At 45.9% G+C, this 22,253-nt stretch overlaps 2 protein-coding genes across 5 annotated transcripts in view; both read left to right on the plus strand.

Moving 5' to 3' along the window:
* The first annotated feature begins 1,210 nt into the window (after positions 1-1,210).
* On the plus strand, positions 1,211-21,818 carry LOC102965347 (nicotinamide N-methyltransferase-like). 4 transcript variants are annotated; one of them, XM_042958064.1, is made up of 4 exons: positions 1,211-1,443; positions 2,851-3,058; positions 4,224-4,677; positions 21,768-21,818. In XM_042958064.1, exons 1-3 carry the CDS (start codon positions 1,293-1,295, stop codon positions 4,654-4,656), a joined length of 792 nt encoding a protein of 263 aa, XP_042813998.1. In that variant the 5' UTR covers positions 1,211-1,292; the 3' UTR covers positions 4,657-4,677; positions 21,768-21,818. The 4 variants fall into 4 exon arrangements, with proteins under 4 accessions (XP_042813998.1, XP_042813997.1, XP_042813996.1 ...); XM_042958063.1 differs by lacking the exon at positions 21,768-21,818 and adding an exon at positions 10,076-10,437; XM_042958062.1 differs by lacking the exon at positions 21,768-21,818 and adding an exon at positions 5,015-5,304.
* Positions 2,985-22,253, plus strand: part of LOC102965649 (nicotinamide N-methyltransferase) — a 36,309-nt gene continuing 17,040 nt past the window's right edge. The window contains exons 1-2 of the mRNA XM_007075565.3: positions 2,985-3,058; positions 21,768-21,989. Of these exons, the coding sequence (XP_007075627.1) occupies positions 21,836-21,989 (154 nt within the window). The 5' untranslated portion in view covers positions 2,985-3,058; positions 21,768-21,835. The remainder of the gene's footprint in view (positions 3,059-21,767; positions 21,990-22,253) is intronic.

Here is a 22,253-nt window from a genome sequence, read left to right on the forward strand (position 1 = left end):
TCCCAGAGCAGAAGAAATGTTACTGTGGTTGCTTCACAGCCCAGAGCATCCTGCAGGAGTGGGAGAGTGATTTCCCTTGTTTCCGAGTGGGAAATGGAAATAGGGCATGGGGAGAGACAGAGGCCTGGAGGTTACCGAAAGGGGATGTTGCAACCCTTGTTAATCAGTAATCTAAGACGGGGTTATGCAATGGAATCTTAGTAGATGCCAGCAGTGTGGACAAATGCCAGCTTCCCCTGCCTGGCGCCACATAAATTCCCTGCTTCTTGGCCTGGTGAAGGAAGACTCTGAGTGATTGAGATGTAACGTCTGCCACGATCTGAATGGGACTCAAAGAAGAAATTCAGTTCAGCTATAGAATAAGTAATTTTTGCACATTCATTCCACATCGGCAGCTCCAGCTCAGATCTCTCTGTGCAGTCCAGACTTGGATCTGGGTCAGCTTAGGTTTTTCAGCCTCAAGCTGAAACTAAACCCTCTGTTCATCATCTTGTCCTCTTCACCCCTCAACTAAAACCTGCTCTTCTTGTCTTCTTTACTTTCTAAATATTGTCCGCATCCAACAAGTTGTCTGGGGCAAAAACCGTGTGTTGTGGGAGTGGGTGTAATTCAGAAAACGCTAAAGATTGGGGCACCTGGGTGGCTCAGTTGGTTAAGCATCAGGTCATGATCTCCAGGTCCATGAGTTCAAGCCCCATGTCGGGCTCTGTGCTGACAGCTCAGAGCCTGGAGCCTGCTTTGGATCCTGTGTCTCCCTCTCTCTCTGCCCCTCCCCTCCTCATGCTCTGTCTCTCTCTCACTCACTCTCTCAAAAATAAATATTTTAAAACATTAAAAAAAAAACCAAAACGCTGAAGATCAAAAACCAACTAAGATGTATGCATCCTATTAACAGCCAGAGATACTGGCGGTTCACAGGGGAGTAGTTTAAAAACTGGACATGCTTTTAAAATAGTTTGCAAAACCGCTGTAGAAGAGGATCCGATACAGTGGAGCAGGAGAGCCTAGAAATCCTGCTGCACAAGCCAAATCCACTGAAAAGCCTGGGGGCTGGGGTGGGGGAAAGGGCAGGTCGACTACTTGCAGAGGGAGCTGAAGAACAGGAGGGGAGTTGCCAAGTGTGGCAAAGGCAAATGGCTGAAGGGAGGAGGGCTCGGGGAGTGCTTTTCATTGGCTGTTCTGGTCTTTCCCCGAGTATTTGAGGACTGGCGGAGTGACTGTCTGAACTCCATTAAGAAGGCCCCAGAGCATCAGGCTGCCTGCTCCTTCCTGGACAAAACTCAGGATTCTCTATGGCTCTTCAGGAATCCACAGCGCTGGATTTCTACCAGACATATTTTGAACCCATGGTCTACCTGGACTACTTCAAGATGGGCCAGAGCCCTGTGGGTGATGATTGCCTCTACTTCCTGCTAAAACACTACAACACCATTTTTAAATCAGGTGCTAGTTTCCTTGAACCCTGGAGGAGGTTTGTGGGGGGAAGGGTGGTGATGCAAATTTTAAATCAGATGCTCGTCTTCTTCAATCCTAGGGCAAGTTTCAGGATGGGGGTAGAGGTGGGAGGGGGGGAAGGGTGGCCAATTGACTGGAACTTTCGACCTGGATGGGGAGTTTGTAGAACTGCTCTATGGGACCAGGTTAGATGTACTTGATGTATGGTACATGGTGGGATGCCTAAACCTTTCTGAGGTCTCTGGGACAAGATTTTCTCCTCCCATGAAGTTGAGGAGCTGTGATCTTTCATGGTCCTGCGTGGTCCTATCTTCTAGCAAAAGAAGTCCCTGGCAAAAGAAGCTGCATGGGGCATAAGAAAGTGTAGGAAGCCTCTTTCCAAGTTCAGTGTAGGAAGCGTTCACTCTTTTGTGTGATTACCGCTGTGGCTCGTGAAAACATTGTGGGTGGGTGGCTCTCAGATTTGCCCCTAGGGGAAGAAAGGTGCTCGGCAGCCCGAACTATTAAAATCAAATACTGGGGATCTTTTCATGATTCACATGAGAAGGAAACATAACCCAATAGATAGAATTTCCCCAATTAACAATCTCCTGCTATCACATTTTCTGAAACTTTTGATGCTTGCTCAATTTATCTGCCACTATAGCCTCCAGGTAACACAAATGAAGGGGAAACAAACAAAATGTAGCAGCAGAATCCAGGAGCAAAGGGGCAGGCTCAGTTCAGTAGCAGGTCAGGATCCCTCGGTCCAGCTGGGTTTCTGTCCTTGCTGCCTTGTTGTTTATCTCGGAAGCCCCTTGCCATATTCCAAATGCTGCTGCCATTTTGTGTTAACCCAGTCTCTCCCTGGCTGGAGAGAAGGGGAGGCCAAGGACTCTGCCGGCAGGTCTGTATTCCCCTTTTAGTCCTCACACTGCTAAGAGAGTTTCTGGGAATGCAGGCGGTGCTCAATGAATGTTTGCTGATTGATCTTTGGAATGTTATAGATGGTCTCGGGGTCATAGGACCCTTCAGCGAAGAGTGCTTGGAATGTGGAAGCCAGTGTCCTCGGAAATGTGACCAGATTTCTTCTCTGAACACTTATTTACAGTGCTAAATTGGCAGTTGAAATGACAAAGCTGCTTCTCTAGTAATTGTCCCCCCTACACACCCCAAATAGGCTCTCCTGCTGCTCACTCTCCCCTCCTACCACGCTCCCCATGCTCAGTGCTGGCACTGTGTGATGTAGCGCCTAAGACTGTCCAGGCAGGCGAAATCCCTAACGCTGGAGTTTACAGTCCCCGATGGTTGACTCCCCGCAGCCTCTCCAAGTGGGAAAGAGAGCGGAGCCTTTGGGAAGGCCCTCAGAGCTGTGGTTTGGTGCTGACGGCTTAGAATGTGTCTGTTCTAAAACAGGTGGGCTGAAAGGAAAGCTCCTGATTGACATTGGCTCTGGGCCCAGCATTTACCAGCTCCTCTCCGCCTGCGAGTCTTTTGAGGAGATAATCGCCACTGACTACACGGACAAGAACCGCCTGGAGCTGGAAAAGTGGCTGAAGAAGATTCCAGGGGCGTTCGACTGGTCCCCAGTGGTGAAATATGTGTGTGAGCTTGAGGGGGACAGGTAAGGGGTTTGTTGTTTGCTTTGGGGTTGCCACGATGCGAGCTGCACTTAGCTGTCCGAATCAAGAATTTATCATGGGCCTCGTGTGGAAATGGCGAGGCAGGTGGAGACTAAGAAGGAAGGAAGTTAGTGGGGTTCCAAGAAGAAGAAAGGAGGAAGAGTGTGACATGAATACAATAAAGACCAAAAAGAGGGAACAGAAACAGATGGCTATAGACAGACCCAGAGCCAGAAGGGAATTGTCACGAGCGCCTACCCAGAATCCAAGGCATGACCCCAGGCCGATGTGGATGGAGCAGGGTGGCAGCCAGCTGGTGTTTGAGGGCAGACAGCCGTTCTGATTGGCAGGTGGCCCTGCTGTTCCAATTACAACCTCCAGGTGGCTCCAGACTTGGGGAATCTTTCTGTAGATCGCAGGGGCTGGGCCTAGAATTAAGACCCATCTTGCACAAGTGAACAGAATCTACTTACCTTGGATCATTTCAGGGCACCAGGAAGGTCCACCATAGCACCTCCACTCCCCAAATACCACTCTCCCCAGTTAGGTAGGACGGTTGCAGATGTACATTGGATTCTTATTCCTTTTGCTTAAGACTGTGACTTTTTAAAAATACAGAATTGGAAAGGGTAAACCTTTAAGTGCTTGCCCCCGTGCATACCTCAGTATGAATGAGCCCCGTGTGCTGAGAACAGGTGTAGGTAAGAAGAGAACGTATGAGGCGATGAGGAGGTCGAGTGGGGTGGCCAAGAGACACCGGGAGACGCTGGGGGACCCAGCAAAGTCGGCCAAGCTCGCATTATAGCTTTGCTCAGCTGATTTCAGGCTGGCTTTCCATTTCTGGTTGTACTTACCCGGGTCGTGTTAAACACGGACCGAGTGGAGACAGAATAGGCCAAGCACAAGGCATACGTTGCTCAGCGAGGGGCCACGGGTGCAAAGAGCAGCGACCTCGGGGTCAGGGTTTGCAGGTCCTCGGCTTTGACTTTATCCACAGCTGGCTTCACAACCGTGCCCCTCTCTGGGACTCAGTTTCTTGATCTGTAAGACTGGTGACTTGATATTCCGGGAGTCTGTGTGGAAGGCAGAGAATGGCGGGAGTGACATACGCCTCTCACATGATGAGCCTGACCCAGCTGGCCGCTCTTCCCTCTTCCCTCCGCTCAGAGACAAGTGGGCTGACAAGGAGGAGCGGCTAAGGAGAACCGTGACCCAGGTGCTCAAGTGTGATGTGAATAAAGAACAGCCCCTGGAACCTGCAGTCCTGCCCCTGGCGGACTGCGTCCTTTCCTCCCTGTGCCTTGAGGCTGCCTGCCTCACCCAGGAGGCCTTCCGGGCTGCCCTGCGCCACATCAGGACCCTGCTCCGGCCCAGGGGCCATCTGGTGCTGGGCGGGGGCTTTGATACCACCTTCTACATGGTGGGGGCGAAGAAGTTCCCCTGCCTTCCCCTGAAGGAGAAATTCGTGTGTGAGGCTCTGCAGAAGTCCGGCTTCACCATCGAGAAGCTGGAGACGGCTCCGCGGGCAGCTGAGACCATGTCGGATGAGCAGTCAGACTACACCGCGATGTTCGTCGTCGTGGCCCAGAGAAATGACTGACGTATTGGACTTGGAAGGGGGGTGAGCATGCAGGGGTCATTTGGCCACCCCATTTCCTTCCCTCTGCGCTCAGTTGGCTTTATTTAGAACTCTTCCTTGCCAGCAAATGCTTTTAGAGTCTTATTATATGTGATTGCCAGATAATTAGGGATGTTCCTCTCAAACAGAGAGGTTCATAGTATACTCCACTAACGTCCCGGGGTTGGGGAAGAATTGGGCCAGAAAATAAAGCTTGGCCTCCCCTAGTTTTGAGGGCACCTTGGGGTTGCATGGGAGCGAAGAGGGTAGAGTCCCCCGTGCCCTCCTCCTTGAGGCATCTGGGGACGGCTCGCCTTCTGAGCTCATTCATCATTTGCAGCTGCACCCCTGCTGATGACACTGCCGCCCCGTCCCACAAAATGAAAGGAACGCGGGCTTTGGCGCAAGAAGACATGGGTTTTGGTACTTGGCTCTTGTGATGATAGGTAGGTCATTTGTATCTCACAGCCTCAGTTTCCCCATCTCTGAAATGCAAATAATAAGACCCCTCCCCAGGCTTCCTGTGACACCCCAAATATATAACATGAACACACCTGCTGAACAGCTACGTGTGCGATGGCGTATGTGTTTTCACTGACCTTGCAGGTGCAGGTAATAAGCAGTTCTTTTTTTTTTTTTTTAATTTTTTTTAACGTTTATTTATTTTTGAGACAGAGAGAGACAGAGCACGAACAGGGGAGGGTCAGAGAGAGGGAGACACAGAATCTGAAACAGGCTCCAGGCTCTGAGCTGTCAGCACAGAGCCCGACGCGGGGCTCGAACTCACGGACCGTGAGATCATGACCTGAGCCGAAGTCGGACGCTTAACCGACCGAGCCATCCAGGCGCCCCGGTAATAAGCAGTTCTAAAGGGAGCTGGAGGCGTTGTTCTCTTTTGTCCAGTGCGACCCACCTAAGCCAGTTGCGGACGGGCACGGGGCCCTTGGAAAGACTCTTGAAGGAAGTAGCAGCAGATCCAGGAGATGGGAGGGGTGAGCAGGAGGAAGCCAGGAGAAAGAACGGGGCGGGAATAGTCTGTGGAGAGCAGGAATTGTCAGTAGCAGTAGCATGTGCCGAGACCCAGAGGGGACAGAACATGCTGTGTTTGCTGAACTTCAGCAGGAAAAACTGACACCTGGGTGCAAAATTTGGGGCCCTGCCCCTGGAGATCTCTGATAAAACACCTTGGGCACTGGCATGGTAGAGCAGACCAGCGTTTCAAGTGGGCAGAGAATTTGCCAAAGCAGTGACGATTGGCGGGGGTTGGGAGATGGGTAAGCAAGTGATTTGTTCATCCAACAAATATTTGTTGAGTGCCTACGAAATACTGGGCACTGTGCTAGGTGTGTCAGAAACTTTGCCCAGGGCTGGTCCTCGCAGTAAACACAGTTTTGCCATATCTAAGCCCTTGATCACATTCTACCCCATGTCTGTGTATCTGTGTATGTTCTTGTGTGTATATGTGGCTATGGGTGTGTGTGTGTGTGTGTGTGTGTGTGTGTGCTGATGATGGTTGTAGAGGGTGGGTCAGATCCATTCCATGGTGTCACCACATGAGTGATAGGAGAAGCTGACTCTCAAAGGCTAGGATCAGATCAGGAGTTAGCTACTAAAAGCTGGCAGTAGATGCACCCAGAGGCTGAGTGTTCGCACCTCCTCCAAGGAGAGCTCCAAGGGCACACTGGAGCGTGCAGCCAGAAAGCTGGGCTGGGCTGGAAAACATAAAGCAAAGAGCAAGGTGGGTGGGCATATGGGGAGGGTGTCCAGGCACAGGTGGTCTCAGTGGGACCGACTTGCCCAATGCTCTACCTCACTGCATCAAGTGTGGGCACGCATCCCGGGGTGTGTTCCCCTGGGGTCCTGGGGTCCTGGTGTCAGTTACACGGGCAGTCACCTCAGGGAGCTATTGACTCCCTTACGTGATATTCAAGTTACCCCTTAAACTTTGTGGGCTGTGAGTGAGCATTGTGTTTGGCTTCATGGGAGGTAGAGAGATACCAATATGTGCAAGACGTGGCTCGTGGCCTGGAAAGTACGGAAAGGGTTTACGATTCACTGGAGTAACAAGGGACACACTTTTGTTAAGTTGACACTGAGTAGGCCTGGGACTCTACTGCAAGGCAGGCTTTATTTGGGAGAGGGATGGTGATGGGAACCACGCCACTGGGCAGGATTCATTCTTGCTCAGGGACTGAGGAAGGTGTCACGGAGTAAGTGGTAGCCAAGATGAGTTTTAAGAGAGGGTGCTGGTTGGAAAAGTGCTCCCACTGGAAGAAATTCTGCTAAAAAACATGGCCTTAGGAAGATACCAGGTAAATGATGTGATGTTTTCTTTGCCTGGAGGGCGGGATCCCTATGAGAGAACGCTGGGGGACAAGGAAGGATAGGAAGGTAGCTCAGGGCATTGGACTCTCCAGGGGGTAATCAGAGTTCATCAATAAATACTCATTTAGAACCTGCCATTTGTCAGGCCCTAAGAAGGTGAAAACAAATATGACACAATTCTTGCCCTTGTTGGGCTCATTCACAGACGGTATGGCAGCAGTGTTAAGAATGGAGGACACACAGAAGGTCATTCTTAATCTGGGGGAGATAAGGGAGGCATCACAAAGAGGCAATATTTCTTCTTAAAGTTTTATTTATTTATTTTGAGTGAGAGTACAAGTGGGAGAGGGGCAGAGAGAGAGGGAGAGAGAATCCCAAGCAGGCTCCACGCTGTGAGTGCAGAGCCCGATGTGGGGCTCAGTCCCACAAATCGTGAGGTCATGACGTCAACTGAAATCAGGAGTCGGATGCTCAACCGACTGAGCCACCCAGGCACACCACAAAGAAGTAATGTTTATTTTTATTTAGTTAGTTTTTAATTTTATTTTTTTCAATTTACATCCAAATCAGTTAGCATCTAGTGCAACGATGATTTCAGGAATAGATTCCTTAGTGCCTCTCACTCATTTAGCCCATCCTCCCTCCCACACCCCCTCCAGTAACCAAGAGGTAATGTTTAAAGTGAGTCTTGAACTCACAGTGAGTACCCGATCGCCAGGCAAACAGAAGGTGGGGTGGAGGTAGGCTGCGGTGTTGAAAGCATTTCTGATGGAAGAAGCAGCCTGGCCAAGGTGGGAGCCTTGGGGGGCGGGGACATCAGTCATGTTTGGGGAACCTCAGTCAGGAAACAGAATAAGTGGCCATTATATTCCTGTCCCTGTTTTGTCTTCTGAGGATATGGTGAATGAGTCCAGCAAGGCCCTGCCCTCATTCAACTTTGGAGAAGGGAAGGCAGACAATAAAGGAATAGACAAAAAAAAAAAAAAAGTGAGCACTAAGAAGGAAATCAGCAGGGAGGTGCTGTGGAGAGTAACCGGGGCAGAGGGGGTGGGAGAAGGGCTCAGACAGTTGCTGGGATGGACAGACCTAGACTGAGGTCTGGCACAGCTGGACAGGGCTATGAGGGCGGGGCACCTAGGGGAGGTGCCAAGCCCAGCAGTGTCCCTCTCTCTATAACAGAGCTCCCCAAAGCTGCAGGGGAGGACGCCTCTGGATGCAGAATCTACAGGCAGAAGGGAGCTGCCCTCCTACCTGTTCCCATCCTGTCTGCAAGCCTCCCCTGGAGAAACCCCCTTTACAATGTTCAAGCCCCTCCCCCCCACCCTTATTTTGCCTTCCAGAGGAGGATCCCAGGCACTCAGACCTCCAGGGGAAAGAGCAGGCAGTGAGGGGGATGGCTGGCACACCCCTGGAAGACGAGGCAGGCCGTCCACCTGACCATGTGTCTCTGTATGTGAGTGTGTCCTTCAGGGGAAGGAGGCAGGACAGCAAGATGGCTCCCTGGGGACCAGTCCTAAACCTGTTTTGGATTATTTCCCTTGTCCTTCACTCTCCGGACACAAGGGGGCAGTGGAGCCTTGAGCTTGGCGGACTGCAAGGTCCATGGGGCAGAGGACAGTCTTCCCTCAACCTTGTTTGCCTGAGGCCTGCTCTCCTGTTCAACCTGACCTCTGAATGTGGGAATCAGGAAGAGGAGGGCCACGGCCCGGCCAGAGGACCCTGATTTTCACTGACCTTCACTCAACCATATATAGGATGAATGCCCCCCTCCCCTTCCACAACAGAAACTAAAGCCCAGGTCCTTGTGCTGAAGGATCAGCCCATTAGTAGCTTGGACAAAGAGCAAGGGAGAGGTGCCCTAGCTGGCTGCTGGAGTGGAATTCTTCTGGGCCCTCTCTATTGTAGTGAAAATCTCCCCAAATTTCATGAGGCAGGGGCAGGAGGGTCAAGTGCAGTGGATAGGGCCCAGCAAGTCCATCAGATCCACTCGACAGCTATTAATGCCAATACATGTGTCAGGTCTCATGCTGGTGCTAAGGAAACAAAGGAGAATTGGCTTCAGCTCTTCCAAAAAGTTCACAGTTAGGTGGGCAAATGGCCACTGCCACGCGGAGTGGTTTGTTCCGCACAAGAGTAGGACAGGTACTGGGGAACACAGAGGAGGTGCGTTAACGTAGATGTGGGGTGGGGCGAGGGAGGTCACAGAAGGCTTCCTGGAAGCAATGCCCAGGTTGAGTCTTAAGAATAGGAAGGTTTAGCCAAGCTTCCTATCTTAAGGATAGGAAGGTTTAGCCAAGGGCTTTTTTAGGCAAGGGGAAAACATGAGCAAGAGATCAAAGTCAAGAAACAACACGGGAGGGAGATTAAAAGACATTCCAGTGTGTCTGAAAAATTTCCAATGCAACACCCTTGAAGGTTGCAACCATTTTAATGGCACGCACTCTGTGGTCTGGCTGTCACCCAACTCTCCAGCCAGTAGAAAGGGCTTTCTGAACAGTTTTGTACATTCAGACAGAAGCTTCAGAGAATTGAGTTTTTCCAGGCTAGGACCTATAGGATTGTGAGAAACTGTATGCTGGGGGAAAGACTTCATAGCAGGGCAATTAGTTTTGGGGTGGGCTTTTTCCTTTGGGACTTTCTACTACATGTTGCCTTAACAAGTGACAAGGTGCATTTAAGAGGAATTCAGAGGTTAAGCCTGTAAGCAAATAACAAACGCAGTTTCAAAAACAAAAACCATAAGGCTACGTACTACTTAACTAGGTTACATAAAAATTAGATTGATGATTGATGATAGACCTGTAGCCAAAGTGATCAGGCAGACAGACTGGAAGAAATCTTTGCAATGGATAAAACCAACACCTTCTAGAATATACAAAAAACAGCCAAGTCAAAATATACAAATTTGGACTAGGAGGAAGTCCAAAGAAAAAAAGGAGTGAGGGTGTGATTAGGAAATTTGTAGAAGAGGAATCTCCAAAGTTAGCAAACATTTTGTGGCAGATTGTGTAACTCTTCACTGATTTCTCTGTCTTCTCTTCTCTGGCACACCCATTTCTTGGGTCCTTTGCCTCAGGCTGTGGCATTGGGTTCTGGCCCCAGGAATGTGAACGCATCTCATGCCTACTCCAAGGGCTGGATGCAGAGAATCCAGTGGAGACCTCTGGCCCCTAGGAAATGAGACAGCTGCACTGTAGAAGTCTGACCGCCTGGAGCTGTATCCCTCCCCGGACTCCCTCCACACCGGACTGTGAAGTGAACAGAGATGTATCAGCATTTACTTTGTGAAGACACTGAGATGTGTGGGTTGTTACATCAGTGAACTTACCTCACCGATGTGCACACTTAGATGAGCTCCAATTGGTTAGAGAAAGGTGAAATTTAAAAAATTATAAGGGCACCTGCCTGGCTCAGTGGTAGAGCATGTGACTCGATCTTAGGGTGGTGCGTTCAAGCCCCACATTAGGCATGAAGCCTACTTTAAAAAAATTGTGTAACTTCATGTATTTTCATTGGACTTGAAAAAACTGGTAAGGTAGATCATTCCAAGAATTTTGGTAGGGGTTAGAGGTGTGTATGGGTGTGTTGGTGATTACAGGAACTCCCATGTACTGCTGCTGGGGATGTAGACTGGTATAGGCTTGTCAGGGGGGGCGGACCCTGGTGGTTCTCACTAAAATTAAATATTTAATTGGCTTGTGACTCAGCATTTCTACTCCCGGGAATATACCCTGTGGAAATTCCCACACAGGTCTGCACAGAGGAGACCTGGGCATCTACAGAAACGTTGTGTGGGGGAGTTAGAGGCAATCTGGGTGTCCATCCCTGGGGGAGTAGATACGTAAATGGGGGGATTCAAGTCACGGAAGTGGCAAGAAGGTATGGCCCACATGTCCACATAGCCACGTGCACGGGCCTTAAGGGCACAGTGAAAACGATGTAAATGAAGATATATACATACAAAACAACAGTACCTATTTCACGGAAATACACATAACGAAAAGAATACGCACTAAACCTCTTAGAAAATCCTCGGGAGGGTGGGAGATGCGTGGGGAGCAAGAAGATAGGATCGAACGGAGGGATCCCCTCCCCCTACACACGTTCTTTTCCGAAGCTTTCTAACAAGAGACCGAAGACTGATAGTCACAGCTTTTACTTCCTAGACTGGGTTTCCTTTACTGAGTCGGATTCCCATGAGGCTGTGACATCTCTCCTCAACTTTTTTTGAAAACCCCACGGTCAGCCATCACTGCTAATTTTCCAGTTTCCTAAGCATTCCCTTTTAATCGCCTGACCTCATGGTTTCTCAAAAACAAAACAGGAGACAGGTACAAGAACAGCAGAATTACAACATCAAGTCTTAGTCTAGCTTTTTTACACAAGAAGTAAGACTAGCTGCTTTTTCACATCTGTATTAAACGCAGAGGAAAAGAGTGACATACATTAACCTGGCAGGACAGGTGTTTCAAATATATGTATTATACTGCAAATGGCAATTAGCAGGAAACAAGGGGGAAAAAAAATCAGTGGAAACGGAGACTATAGACCTAAATCAGAAGGTAGCAATTATGGTAAGTGAGTGCATGACAAAGGGACATCACACCACAGGGAAGCAAAGCAGAATCATCTGTATAGCCCAGAAGCCACCCCAGTTCTCAGCTTTTGCCAGGTGGGTGTTGTAGAAGCCCCGCCATGATTTTCAGCCTCATGAACTTGGTCATTACTGACGGCCACCTGCCGCGGCCAAGCTGCTGGTCCCCAGCTTTGCCAAAAGCCCCCAAATGCCATGTCGCTGCAGTTCACAAACCATGCCAAGGGGGTGAGTTGGGGCTGGGCACCTCTTTGCTGGATTACGGAACTGGGCCCAGCTGAGGCTCAGGAATCTCCTTCTCTTCCCTCAACCACCCCCACCCCGGCTCTCTCTTTTCTCCTCCAAGAAGAGCTCGCATCCTGTGTCCTTCCTCTCCTTCCCTGCTCTGGCATCCTTCTCAAAGCTTCCTGCACCCCAGGCAATGGATTCAGTGGCCAGTTTAAAATCTGGAGACTCGGGGCACCTGGGTGGCTCAGTCAAGCGTCTGATGGCAGCTCATGATCTTGCTGTTCGTGGGTTCAAGCCCTGCATCATTCTCTGTGCTGACAGCTCAGAGCCTTGAAGCCTGCTTCGGATTCTGTGTCTCCCCCTCTCTCTGTCCCTCTCCCACTTGTACTCTGTCTCTGAAAAATAAATACGCATAAAAAAGAAATCTGGAAATCATGAGTATAGATAAGTAGAGAACTAAACTTTTTGGCTGAACCAGTAGCTGTGTGGCTTTAGGTTGAAAACCCAAATCTCCGTGAGAGGATGCGCTGTTAGAACCCTAAGAAACGCACACACAGGACCCCCTCGCGTTCTGATGGGACAGCCTCCTTTCTTGCCCACAGGGAGCTATGACTCTAACAAGAGAGGGGAACAGAGAGGTGATAGACTCAAGGAAAGGGCTCCCCGCCTCCCTGCAATTAAGGCTCAGATGAATCATCCCTGGACTCACCATCCATATTCATTAAAACCTAAAGCAGACCCTGTGGGGCCGCATCAAATTTGATGAGTTATCATTTTGCTTGTAATTTTGTTTATTATTAATTACCAAGCACATGAAAGGCTCCAAATTGCTGGTTCCTCTGACTCTGGGAGTTGCTCAATTTGGCTCTGCCTTGGATTCCAATCTCAGGCCTCACACCTGGCCTCAGTTCTGGTCTGAGCAGAGAACGAGGAAGAGGCTCAGCGCAGGCCCGTCTCTACAGCAGGAGCAAACCCCTGCCCCGCGCTGGCAGCAGAAGCAGGCTCCTAATTGCTGCGGTGTACCTGGGGATGCGGCTCGCTCTTGGAGATAAGCAGAAGCCAGGGAGAGTAAAAGGCGAGATCAGTGCTTACGGGAGTCTGAATCATTTCTGGAGCATCCCGGGCCTCTGATCTCAAGTAGGCCTTGATGTCTGAAGCACAGACTTTTTCTGGTGTTGGAGAAGGGAAACTTGAGTGGTAGTTTCTGTTATGTTCCCCACCATTCTTGCCCCGTTTTTGTTGAACCAGTCATTTATCCTTCGGTGCCCTTGAATGCTGTAACCCCATTGGGTGAAATTGAGTAAAAGGAGCCTCTCTGGGCACGCCTCAGGGAGGAAACCTGGGGCCACCTAAATGACCAAGGATTCTTTATCTCTACATCTGTGCACATGTCAAAAGCAGTCCTGCACCTAGACATGCAGGATGTTTTTTTGTTGTTGTTTTTTTTTTATCATGAGCTTGATCATATATAGAAATGCTCATAAAACATTTGCATATAGTCTGAAGATGAATATAAAATGAACACCAGGTAACTGCCCCCCAAGTTGAGAAATAGAACAGTGAAGGGTCTTAGTAGCACCCCCTTCTTCCCCTCCAGAGCCAACCAGCATCCTGACGTCTAAGGTAATGATTGTTTTTCTCTATAGTCTGCTATTCCTTTATGCATCACTAGATAAGCTTGTTTACTTTTGCCTGTTTTGAGCTTTATATCATTGGAATAAAAGTGTGTATCTTCTTGTTTCTCTCCCTCTCCGTCTTTGGAGAACCATCCACGTTGATACCCGTAGCTATAATTGGTGCAGTTCCATCGCTGTATACTCTGATTTATTTATTCGACTGTCGCTGGACATTTAGGTTGTTTCTTGCTGGGGGCTACTTCAAACAATGCTGCTAAGAACAGTCACGTGCCTGTGCCAGGTTTGCTCTAGGTATGATCCTGGGTGTGCAATTGCTGGAGATGGGGTATGCCCAACTCAAGTCTCCTAGTTCGTGCCAGCCTGTTTTCCAGAACGGTGTACCGGTTTATTTGCCCACCAGAAATACATGAGAATATCTGTGCTCAAGGTCCTTGGTGCTGGCAGACGTTATTTTTGCCAATCTGATGGCTCTGTAGTAGTATCTCATTGTGACTTCACTTGCATTTCGTTGATGAGATTAAGCATCTTTTCATAGGGTTCTTATAAAGGGTCTGTTCATGTTTTCTGGGTTGTTCTTTATTTTCATTTTGATTCACAGAAGTTCTTTATAAATTCTGGATCCTGGTCCTTTGTCAGTTTTATGAGTTGTGAGAACTTTTCCCACTCTGTGGTGTGTCTCTTTACTCTCTTAATGTGTCTTTGGTTGAACAGATGGTCTTAATTGTAATATACTCAAACTTAAAAAATCTCAAATTTCTGATGAATGGTTTTTTGTATCCGGTTTAAGAAATCCTTCTCTACCCCTAACGTCATGAAGATATTCTTCTACATTACCTTCTAAATCCTCAGAGACTTACCCTTCGTCTATGGTTTTTAATCCACCTGAATTCATTTTTGTGTCTAGTGTGCAAAGAAGGTCCTATTCCATCTTGTCCCCTATGGATACTCAATTACCCTGGCACTGTTTACTGAAGAGTATATCTTTTCCCCCACTGATCTGGGATATCACCTCCGCTGTATATCAAGGGTTGATAAAGTTATGGGTCTGTTTATGGGCTCTCTACTATTTCATTAGTCTATTTGTCAGTCCTTACACCGATACCATATGGTCTTCATTACTATAGCTTTATAATAAGTATTATGTCTGGTAAAGCCAGCCCTCCTACCTTATTTTTCTTCTTCAAGAGTAGCTACTCTTGGCCCTTGCCACTGTCATATAAATTTTAGAGCTGGCTTGTCAAGTTCCAACAAAAACCTATTGGGATTTTAATTGAGATTTTACCGAGTCTATAAATCAATTTGGAGAGAAATGACATCTTTACAATGTTGAGTCCTTCAAGCCATGAAGTGGTCTATTTCTCCATTTATTTAGGTCTTCTTTAATGTCTTTTCATAAAATTTTATAATTTTCTCCATTAATGTCTTGTACATATTTTGTTGGATTTATTCCTAGGTACTTCTCATTTTTTAATGCCATTGTGCATGAAGTCTGTTTTAAATTTCATTTTATAACTGTTGCTGGTTAAAAATGAATTTAATTTTTTATATTCACTTCGTATCCAGAAATTTTGCTAGACTTTTATATTCTAGCAGTTTCTTTGTAGATTATTTTAAATTTTCTCTATATATTATCTTATCTGTTTTTAATAATAATTTTAACTTTTTCATTTCCAATGCTTCTACCTTTTATTTTTCTTACCTCCGGTGCTGTCCAAGACCCCTTGTAGAATGTTGAATAACATTGGTAATCGTTAAGATAGAAGAAATAAAACTTGGCAATTGTTAGCATTCTCACCTCGGTCCTCAGTTCAGAGGGAAAGCTTTTAAAAGTGTCATCATGAAGTATGATGTTTGTTGAAGTTTTTGTAGGTAATCCTTTTCACATGAAGGGAGTTCCATCCTACTCTCCATTTGCCAAGTGGTTTTTATTGTTACTGTTGTGAATGAATATGGATTTTGAGCTCCCCCCACCTCCATATATCTATTGAATGATCAGAAGACCTTTCTCCTTAAATATGTAAATATGATGATTTACATTAACTGATTTTATTAAATTTATTTATTTATTTTGAGAGAAAGTATGAGTGAGGGAGGGGCAAAGAGTGAGGGAGAGACAGAATTTCAAGCAACCTCCACCCAATCAGCACAGAGCCCACTGTGGGGCTGGATCTCACAAACTGCGAGATCGTGACCTGATTCGAAACCAAGAGTTTGACATTTAACCAACTGAGCCACCGAGGCGCCCTTACATTAATTGATTTTTGAATGTTAAATTGCCTTGTACTCCAGCAATAAACCCGCTTGGTCATAGTGTAACGACTAAATGAATAAGCTGTCCCATCAGACTGTTGTAGGTCTGAACCCCAGCTATACAGCTACCTAGCAGTGTGGCCTGGGCAGGGTACTTAACCTCTCTGTGCCTTATACGCTGAAATGGGGATAATAGTACCTAACTCACAGAACTATTGTAAGGTTTAGTAACACATCCAAAATGCTTAAACCGGTGTCTACGCCTAGTAAGCACCATATAAGTGTTTGCTGTTTTATGGACTAGACAAGAATTTGTTTAGGATTTTTGTATTTGTGTTCATGAGTGATTTTTAGCTTGTAATTTTTCTTTCTCATAAATAACCTTGGCATTATGGTTTTGCTCAACTTATAAAATTAGTTGAGGGGTGTTTTCTCATTTTCTATCCTCTGAAAGAGTTTGGGTAAAAATAAAATGACCGATTCCTTGAATATATGCTAGAACTCGCTTGTGAAGCCATCTGCCTGGAGGGTTTCATGAAGGAACAATGTTCGACTTAAGTTCTTTGATGGTTACAGGTCAGTTCAGGCTTTGCATGTGTTGTACGTTTACTTGGGAACGTCTCCATCTAAATATTCGGTATATTGGCATAAAGCTATTCACGGTAACTAATAGCCGTCTTTGCGAGGTCTGTACCATATGCCATGAAGTTTCCATTTTCACTCTTGACATTGGGTGTATGTGCATTTTCCTTTGTTTTTTTTCCCCCTTGATCATTAAAAACAGAAATTTGCTAATTATATTTGTCTTTTCAGAGAGCCGATTTTTGAGCCTTGCTGATCTTCCCAATTGTATTTTAGCTTTTTATTTCATTAGTTTCTTCTCTATGATATTATTTTCTTTCCACACCCCCATTTACGCTACTGTATGTACATTTGAGGGTTAGAGTTCCCCCTTAAATACTCTTTTGGCTTCAACCCACGAATTTTGATATGTGGTACTTCCATTACTACTGAGTTCAAACTATTTTATAATTTTCACTCTGATTGCTTTTTGGGGGCCACAGGTTCTTTATTGGTATGTTCCTTAACTTCCAAACAAATCAGGGTATTCTAGTTATCTTTTTGGTTTTTTGGCTTTTAACTTCAACACGTTGGTCAAAAATATACTCTGTTTCATTTCAGTCCTTTGAAATATGTGGAGGCTTGCTTTGTAAGCTAGTATAGGGTAACTTCTAATGTGCTTTGTATTGTTAAAACACGTGTGTAGGTGTTGGGTGAAGTATTTTATATGCATCCATTAAGTCTAGTCGAGGAATCCTGCTACTCACGTATTACATATTTTTACTGATGTTTTTATCTATCTTTAACTCTCCATCGACTGCCTTCTTATTTTATGCTTTATATTTGTCTGACAAGTCTATGTTGTTGTTGTTGTTGTTTTCCCTCTCTCTCTTAGTTCTTGCCTCCTCCTGAATTTTTTTTTGTCATTCCATTTCCTCTCCTCTACTAATCTGATTGTGTTATTTTTGTGGTGCCTAAGATTGCAGTGTAGGTATTTTACTTTGGATCCCCCAAAGCACTGGTGAGGGCATGGGAAAGTGAGACAAAGAAAGAAAGGAAGGCAATCAGGCCCCATTCATGAACCAGTTTCTGCTGTGGGCAACTGGGGCTCACTTCTGCTGCGGACCTCTGCAAGAGTTCATAGAACCTGTTTGGGCATTCTCATCCCAGGACCAAGGAAGCCAGTATAATCATTCAGCAACTCTCCTCTGTCACTGGGTGAGGGCCTGAGGGCTGCTGCCCAGCTTTTCTCACCTGCTCTATGTAGGGGCCAAACAGACTCCTACAACCAGAGACAATTCTCAGGCTCAGGAAGTATGGGCAGTGTATAATCATCTGCCTGGAATTACAATATGCATAATCTACTTAGCAAGGCCTAACTAACGTCTTACCCTCAGCAAGGTCTTACCCTTCCTGGACAATTCAAAGATCCAGAACACTTCAACTCCATGTATTTACCCTCCCCTGAAATTTATAGGCTATTGATATTGTGTATTTTAGTTCCATCTTGCTTGTTTTTAACCACATATGACATTATTTTTTATACATCCATTAGAATTACCCACAAGTTAGTGTCCTTACTTGTTCTTCATTCTTTTTTTCATCTCAGACCTTGATCATTTGCACACTAGTATTGCAGAACTATTTTCTCATGAGGTCATGACCTGAGGTAATGAAGCAAATGTTTTATCAACTGACCTCATGGGAAGAGCAGCTACCAGTAGACCAAGTTCCCAGGCTAGATGGCAGTGATGTGCTTTCTTGAGTCCTTTCATTTCTCCTTCCTTCCTTCCTTCCTTCCTTCCTTCCTTCCTTCCTTCCCTACTTTCCACTCTCCCTGCCTCTCTTCCTCCCTTTCTATTTCCTTCGTGCTCTTTGTTTCTTCCAGAGTCTATTGATTTTGGAACTCTGTCTTCACTACATTTTGTCTCCATGAGAGGATTGCCTTTCTGAGCCAATACCCTAGGCATTTTAAATTTCTTTGCTCACTGAAGCCTGTTAGAATCACTGTGGAATCTAGTTCCAGTGGGAAGGCCAGTGGACGAGCAGATGTGCCCTTCGATGCCCATGAGGGTACTGTTGCAACTCCACTCAAGGACTGGTCCCATTTCACCATTGGGATGTTGAATTGCTCCTGAATTCATATCCAAAAGGAAACTAAGACTTCCGGAGACTCCAAATAATCCGGATAAAGAAGGAAGCATTTCATTTATGCATCTTTCTTAGACACGGGATACGGGGTTCTAGTTTTTTTCATAACAACTACTAAGGAAAGGATTTGGAGGTTTTAGTTTAATTGCTTCTAAGAAAAATTCCATAGTGGGCCATTTAGAAGGAAAAAAGAAAAATTCAGTTTGGGATAATGAAATAAGCCACACGCTTAAATTTTTGTTTGAACTGTTCAGGATCTGATTTAAAAATCTGGCCTTTGTTTTATATGATTACACAGTTTGTTTTCATAGAGTATATGTTAATCCTAAAAAAGAAAAGAAGATTTTCCTTCCAGAAAAACTTCCAGAGGCTGTTGATTTTGGAAGGACGTCTTCACCACGTGTGTATTTGTATATTCATACGTTCATAATTGTAACAGACATTCATGGAACAGTGGGCAGCAGGCCAACACGGGGGCGGGTTTCTATCTGTAGTAAAATTTGATTCTGACCATCCATCTTGGCAGCTTCTGAAAAGGGTAGGAAAAGAATTAATGACGGGATGAGGGGGCGAGGGGTACTACTGTATCAAGGCCACATATAAGCTACATAACCACTATTTTTAAAATTCCCTGTTAAACAGACTCATGGGTGGAAAAAGGGACATTTCCCAAGGTAAGGACTCAGTGTAAGGGAAACTATGAATTAAGTTTCTCAATACCTTGAACAGGGAACACTGAACAGAATAGATACTATTGAAGAAAACCCCAAAACATGTCACTTTGGCGTTTGATTATTTTGAATTAAAGGCATTTAAAAAACAGTAGGTATAGGAAGGTTGCTCTGATCCTCCTTTTTCTTCCTGTAAGCAGGAGATGAAAGTCCCATGTGAAAGGTACCCTCTCTGTACCAGGAGGAAGGAAGGCATTCTTATCACCAGACACAGGAAATTTGGGGCTGAGAAATCTGTACAAACCTTGTTAAGCCAATCTTTACTTTCTTAGTTACTTATTTATCACTTACTACCCCTAGGCCAAACCCCTTTGTCTTGTCAATTCTTCACAAATTGATTGTTTCCTTGTCAAAAGATATATAAAAGCTTCTCACTCTGGCCACATCTTGAGGTCTTCATTCTCTTGTGAAGTCCCCCATGTAAAATATTGCTAAGATTCACATTCATTTCTCCTATTAATCTGTCTCATGTCAGTTTAATTCTTAGGCCCAGCCAGAGATCCCAAGATGGAAAAGAGAATTTTTCTCTTCTCCTATATTATTATCCCTATTGAAACTGAGGCTTCAGAAACCCAAAAATTAGTTTTTCTAACTGCCATTGTCATACAAACCGTTGTTGGCAAATCAGGATGGCAATTTGTGTCTTTTGACTTTGAGTTCTGGATGCTCCCTGGTGGTTGTACTCCACTACCAGGGTGGTTGGGGGAAGCAGGAAATAATCAGCATTGCAGCAGCCGTGCCTCCGAGCCACTCACAAGGATACCTCGTGTTGATTCTACGTGCTTCCAGTCTGTGATCTGACTTTTGAAGGTCCAACAATTACATAATCTGAGACAACTTGTCTGTTCCATCTAAGTCTCTATAATGGGCAGTCTTAATATCACACATACCTCTTTTGTACCCCAACACTTACTGAGAAGCATCGATGACTGACCCATACTGGACCAGACAGGTTCTCTCTCTAAGGTCTGTGGATTTGGACCATGCAGACCTAGTTAGCCAGCTGTGAGGAGATGGGTTAGAAGATTCTGTAAGGTCAGGCACAGAGACCACCATTTGGAACAGTCAGAATGAAGCAATGTGTAGTAGATGAGCAAAAGAAGCCTGTTTGTGGAGAATCAAGACCCTATACCTCCAACGAGAGACAAAAAGAAAGAGAGAAGGAGGGAGAGAAAGACAGAGAGAGGGAGATAGAAATTAGCTGCCTAATGATTTTTTCGGTTGGTGAGACCCAGTGAGATACCCTGCAATGTGTTTCCATTATTTTTTTTAAATGTTTATTTTTGAGAGAGTGAGAGAGACAGAATGCAAGCAAGGGAGGGGCAGGGAGAGATGGGGACAAAGAACCTGAAGCAGGCTCCAGGTTCTCAGCTGTCAGCACAGAGCCTGACGTGGGGCTCGAACTCATGAACCACGAGATCGCGACCTGAGCCAAAGTCAGACACTTAACTGACTGAGCCACACAGGTGCCCCAGTGTGTTTCCATTATATTCTGTTAATAATTCCTTTCTTCCTTGAGCTTCTTTGAGTGAGTTTCTCTGCTTTGTAGCCAGATGGTCCCTTACTAAGTCATCACTCATGGAATATAGGGCACTCACTGCGATTGCATTTGCTGCAACATGACAAGAGTCAACTCATCAACCAGTGTTTTGAAACCTACTATGTAGATGTGATAGGCAGGGGACCACAAAGAGAACTGAGCCGTAGTCCTTGATCTAAAGGAGCTGGTAGCTTAGTGTATCATTCATGTAAAAAATTAGTTTTGGGAGAAGGATTGACACAGACAAAACCAGGAACAAATACATGACATGACAAAATCAAGGGCTTGGCTGGGTGAGAGAATTCTAAGGGCAATGCGAGCTTCAGAACAGGAAATATAAGGCATTCTTAAAGGAAGTAGAGAACATACATTTCACTTTGAAAGAACCATCAGGATTTCAATGGATTGAAATGAGTGGGGAGGCTTAGGGAGGAAGTAGTTGCCAGCTGCTGAAAACTGGTAGCTTTGGGACTCTGCACATGTACAGGGAGGGGAGGGAGGGATGTGAGAGCATGAGGAGAGGATCACAGGATTGTGGCTTGCCTAGACATTGGAGGAAGCCTCATCCCATTTTTAAAATTACTTTTACCCTCTTTCCAAATTTCCTCTGAGTTTCCTTCTTTAGCCAACATTTCTTAGCCCTTAAAGACATTTCCTAATCCTCCTCTTTCCCCTCTTTGCTTTCTTTAAGACTGTTTAATTTAAACCATTCTTTGTGGCTCTTTTTTGGGAAAATCATTACAAGAAGAACTGATGGTGCTCTGGGGACATGACACACCTCTCTAGCCTTAGTGGTTCTTCTCTGAGTCAAATGATTTCCCCGATGAGCCCAGATGCTTTCTCCTGCAGTTGAACTTCACCCCTTGGCCGAGAATTGCATACAGCTCATGGCCCTCCCCTTCCCACACCCACTTCTCCTAGGTTCCCTTACCCAAAAATTTCATCACTTCCCAGAACAGCCAGAACATTCTTGGATGTTTCTGCCAGTTAGTGTTTAACCAAATAACAGTCTCTAAGGGGTAGGTTGGACTAACAGAAGGATTGAAGCCTGAGACTTAAAAAGACAACTTCTGCAGGGTGAGTCCCTGAGTCCTGGAGGAGAGGGAGAAAGAGAGAGCAAGAGTGGACACAGGAGCAAAACGCAATGGAATCGACCTTCACCTCCAAGGACACTTATCTGAGACATTTTAACCCTCGGGATTACCTAGAAAAATATTACAACTTTGGGTCAAGACACTCTGCAGAAAATGAGATACTTAGGCATCTTCTGAAAAATCTTTTCAAGATATTCTGCCTCGGTAAGTGTGTGTGTTATCCCTATGTCTCCCCACCAAAATGTGAGTCATATAAATAGAATCTCAGGGCACTGCTGGGTTGGTGTCTAGACATTGCGATGTGACAGCCCTTTTGGCATCACTCATTTATTTAACAAGGATGAAAACTAATGTTGATAGGGATAGCTTACCATTTACAAAGTGCTTTTTTATGTGTTGTCTCATTTGGTTGTGCCAAATGGAAACCAAAAGACAGGCGTTCTGTCCTTGATTCTACATCAATTCTTT

Source organism: Panthera tigris, chromosome D1 (assembly GCF_018350195.1).
Source record: "Panthera tigris isolate Pti1 chromosome D1, P.tigris_Pti1_mat1.1, whole genome shotgun sequence".
Classification (NCBI taxonomy): Eukaryota; Metazoa; Chordata; class Mammalia; order Carnivora; family Felidae; genus Panthera; species Panthera tigris.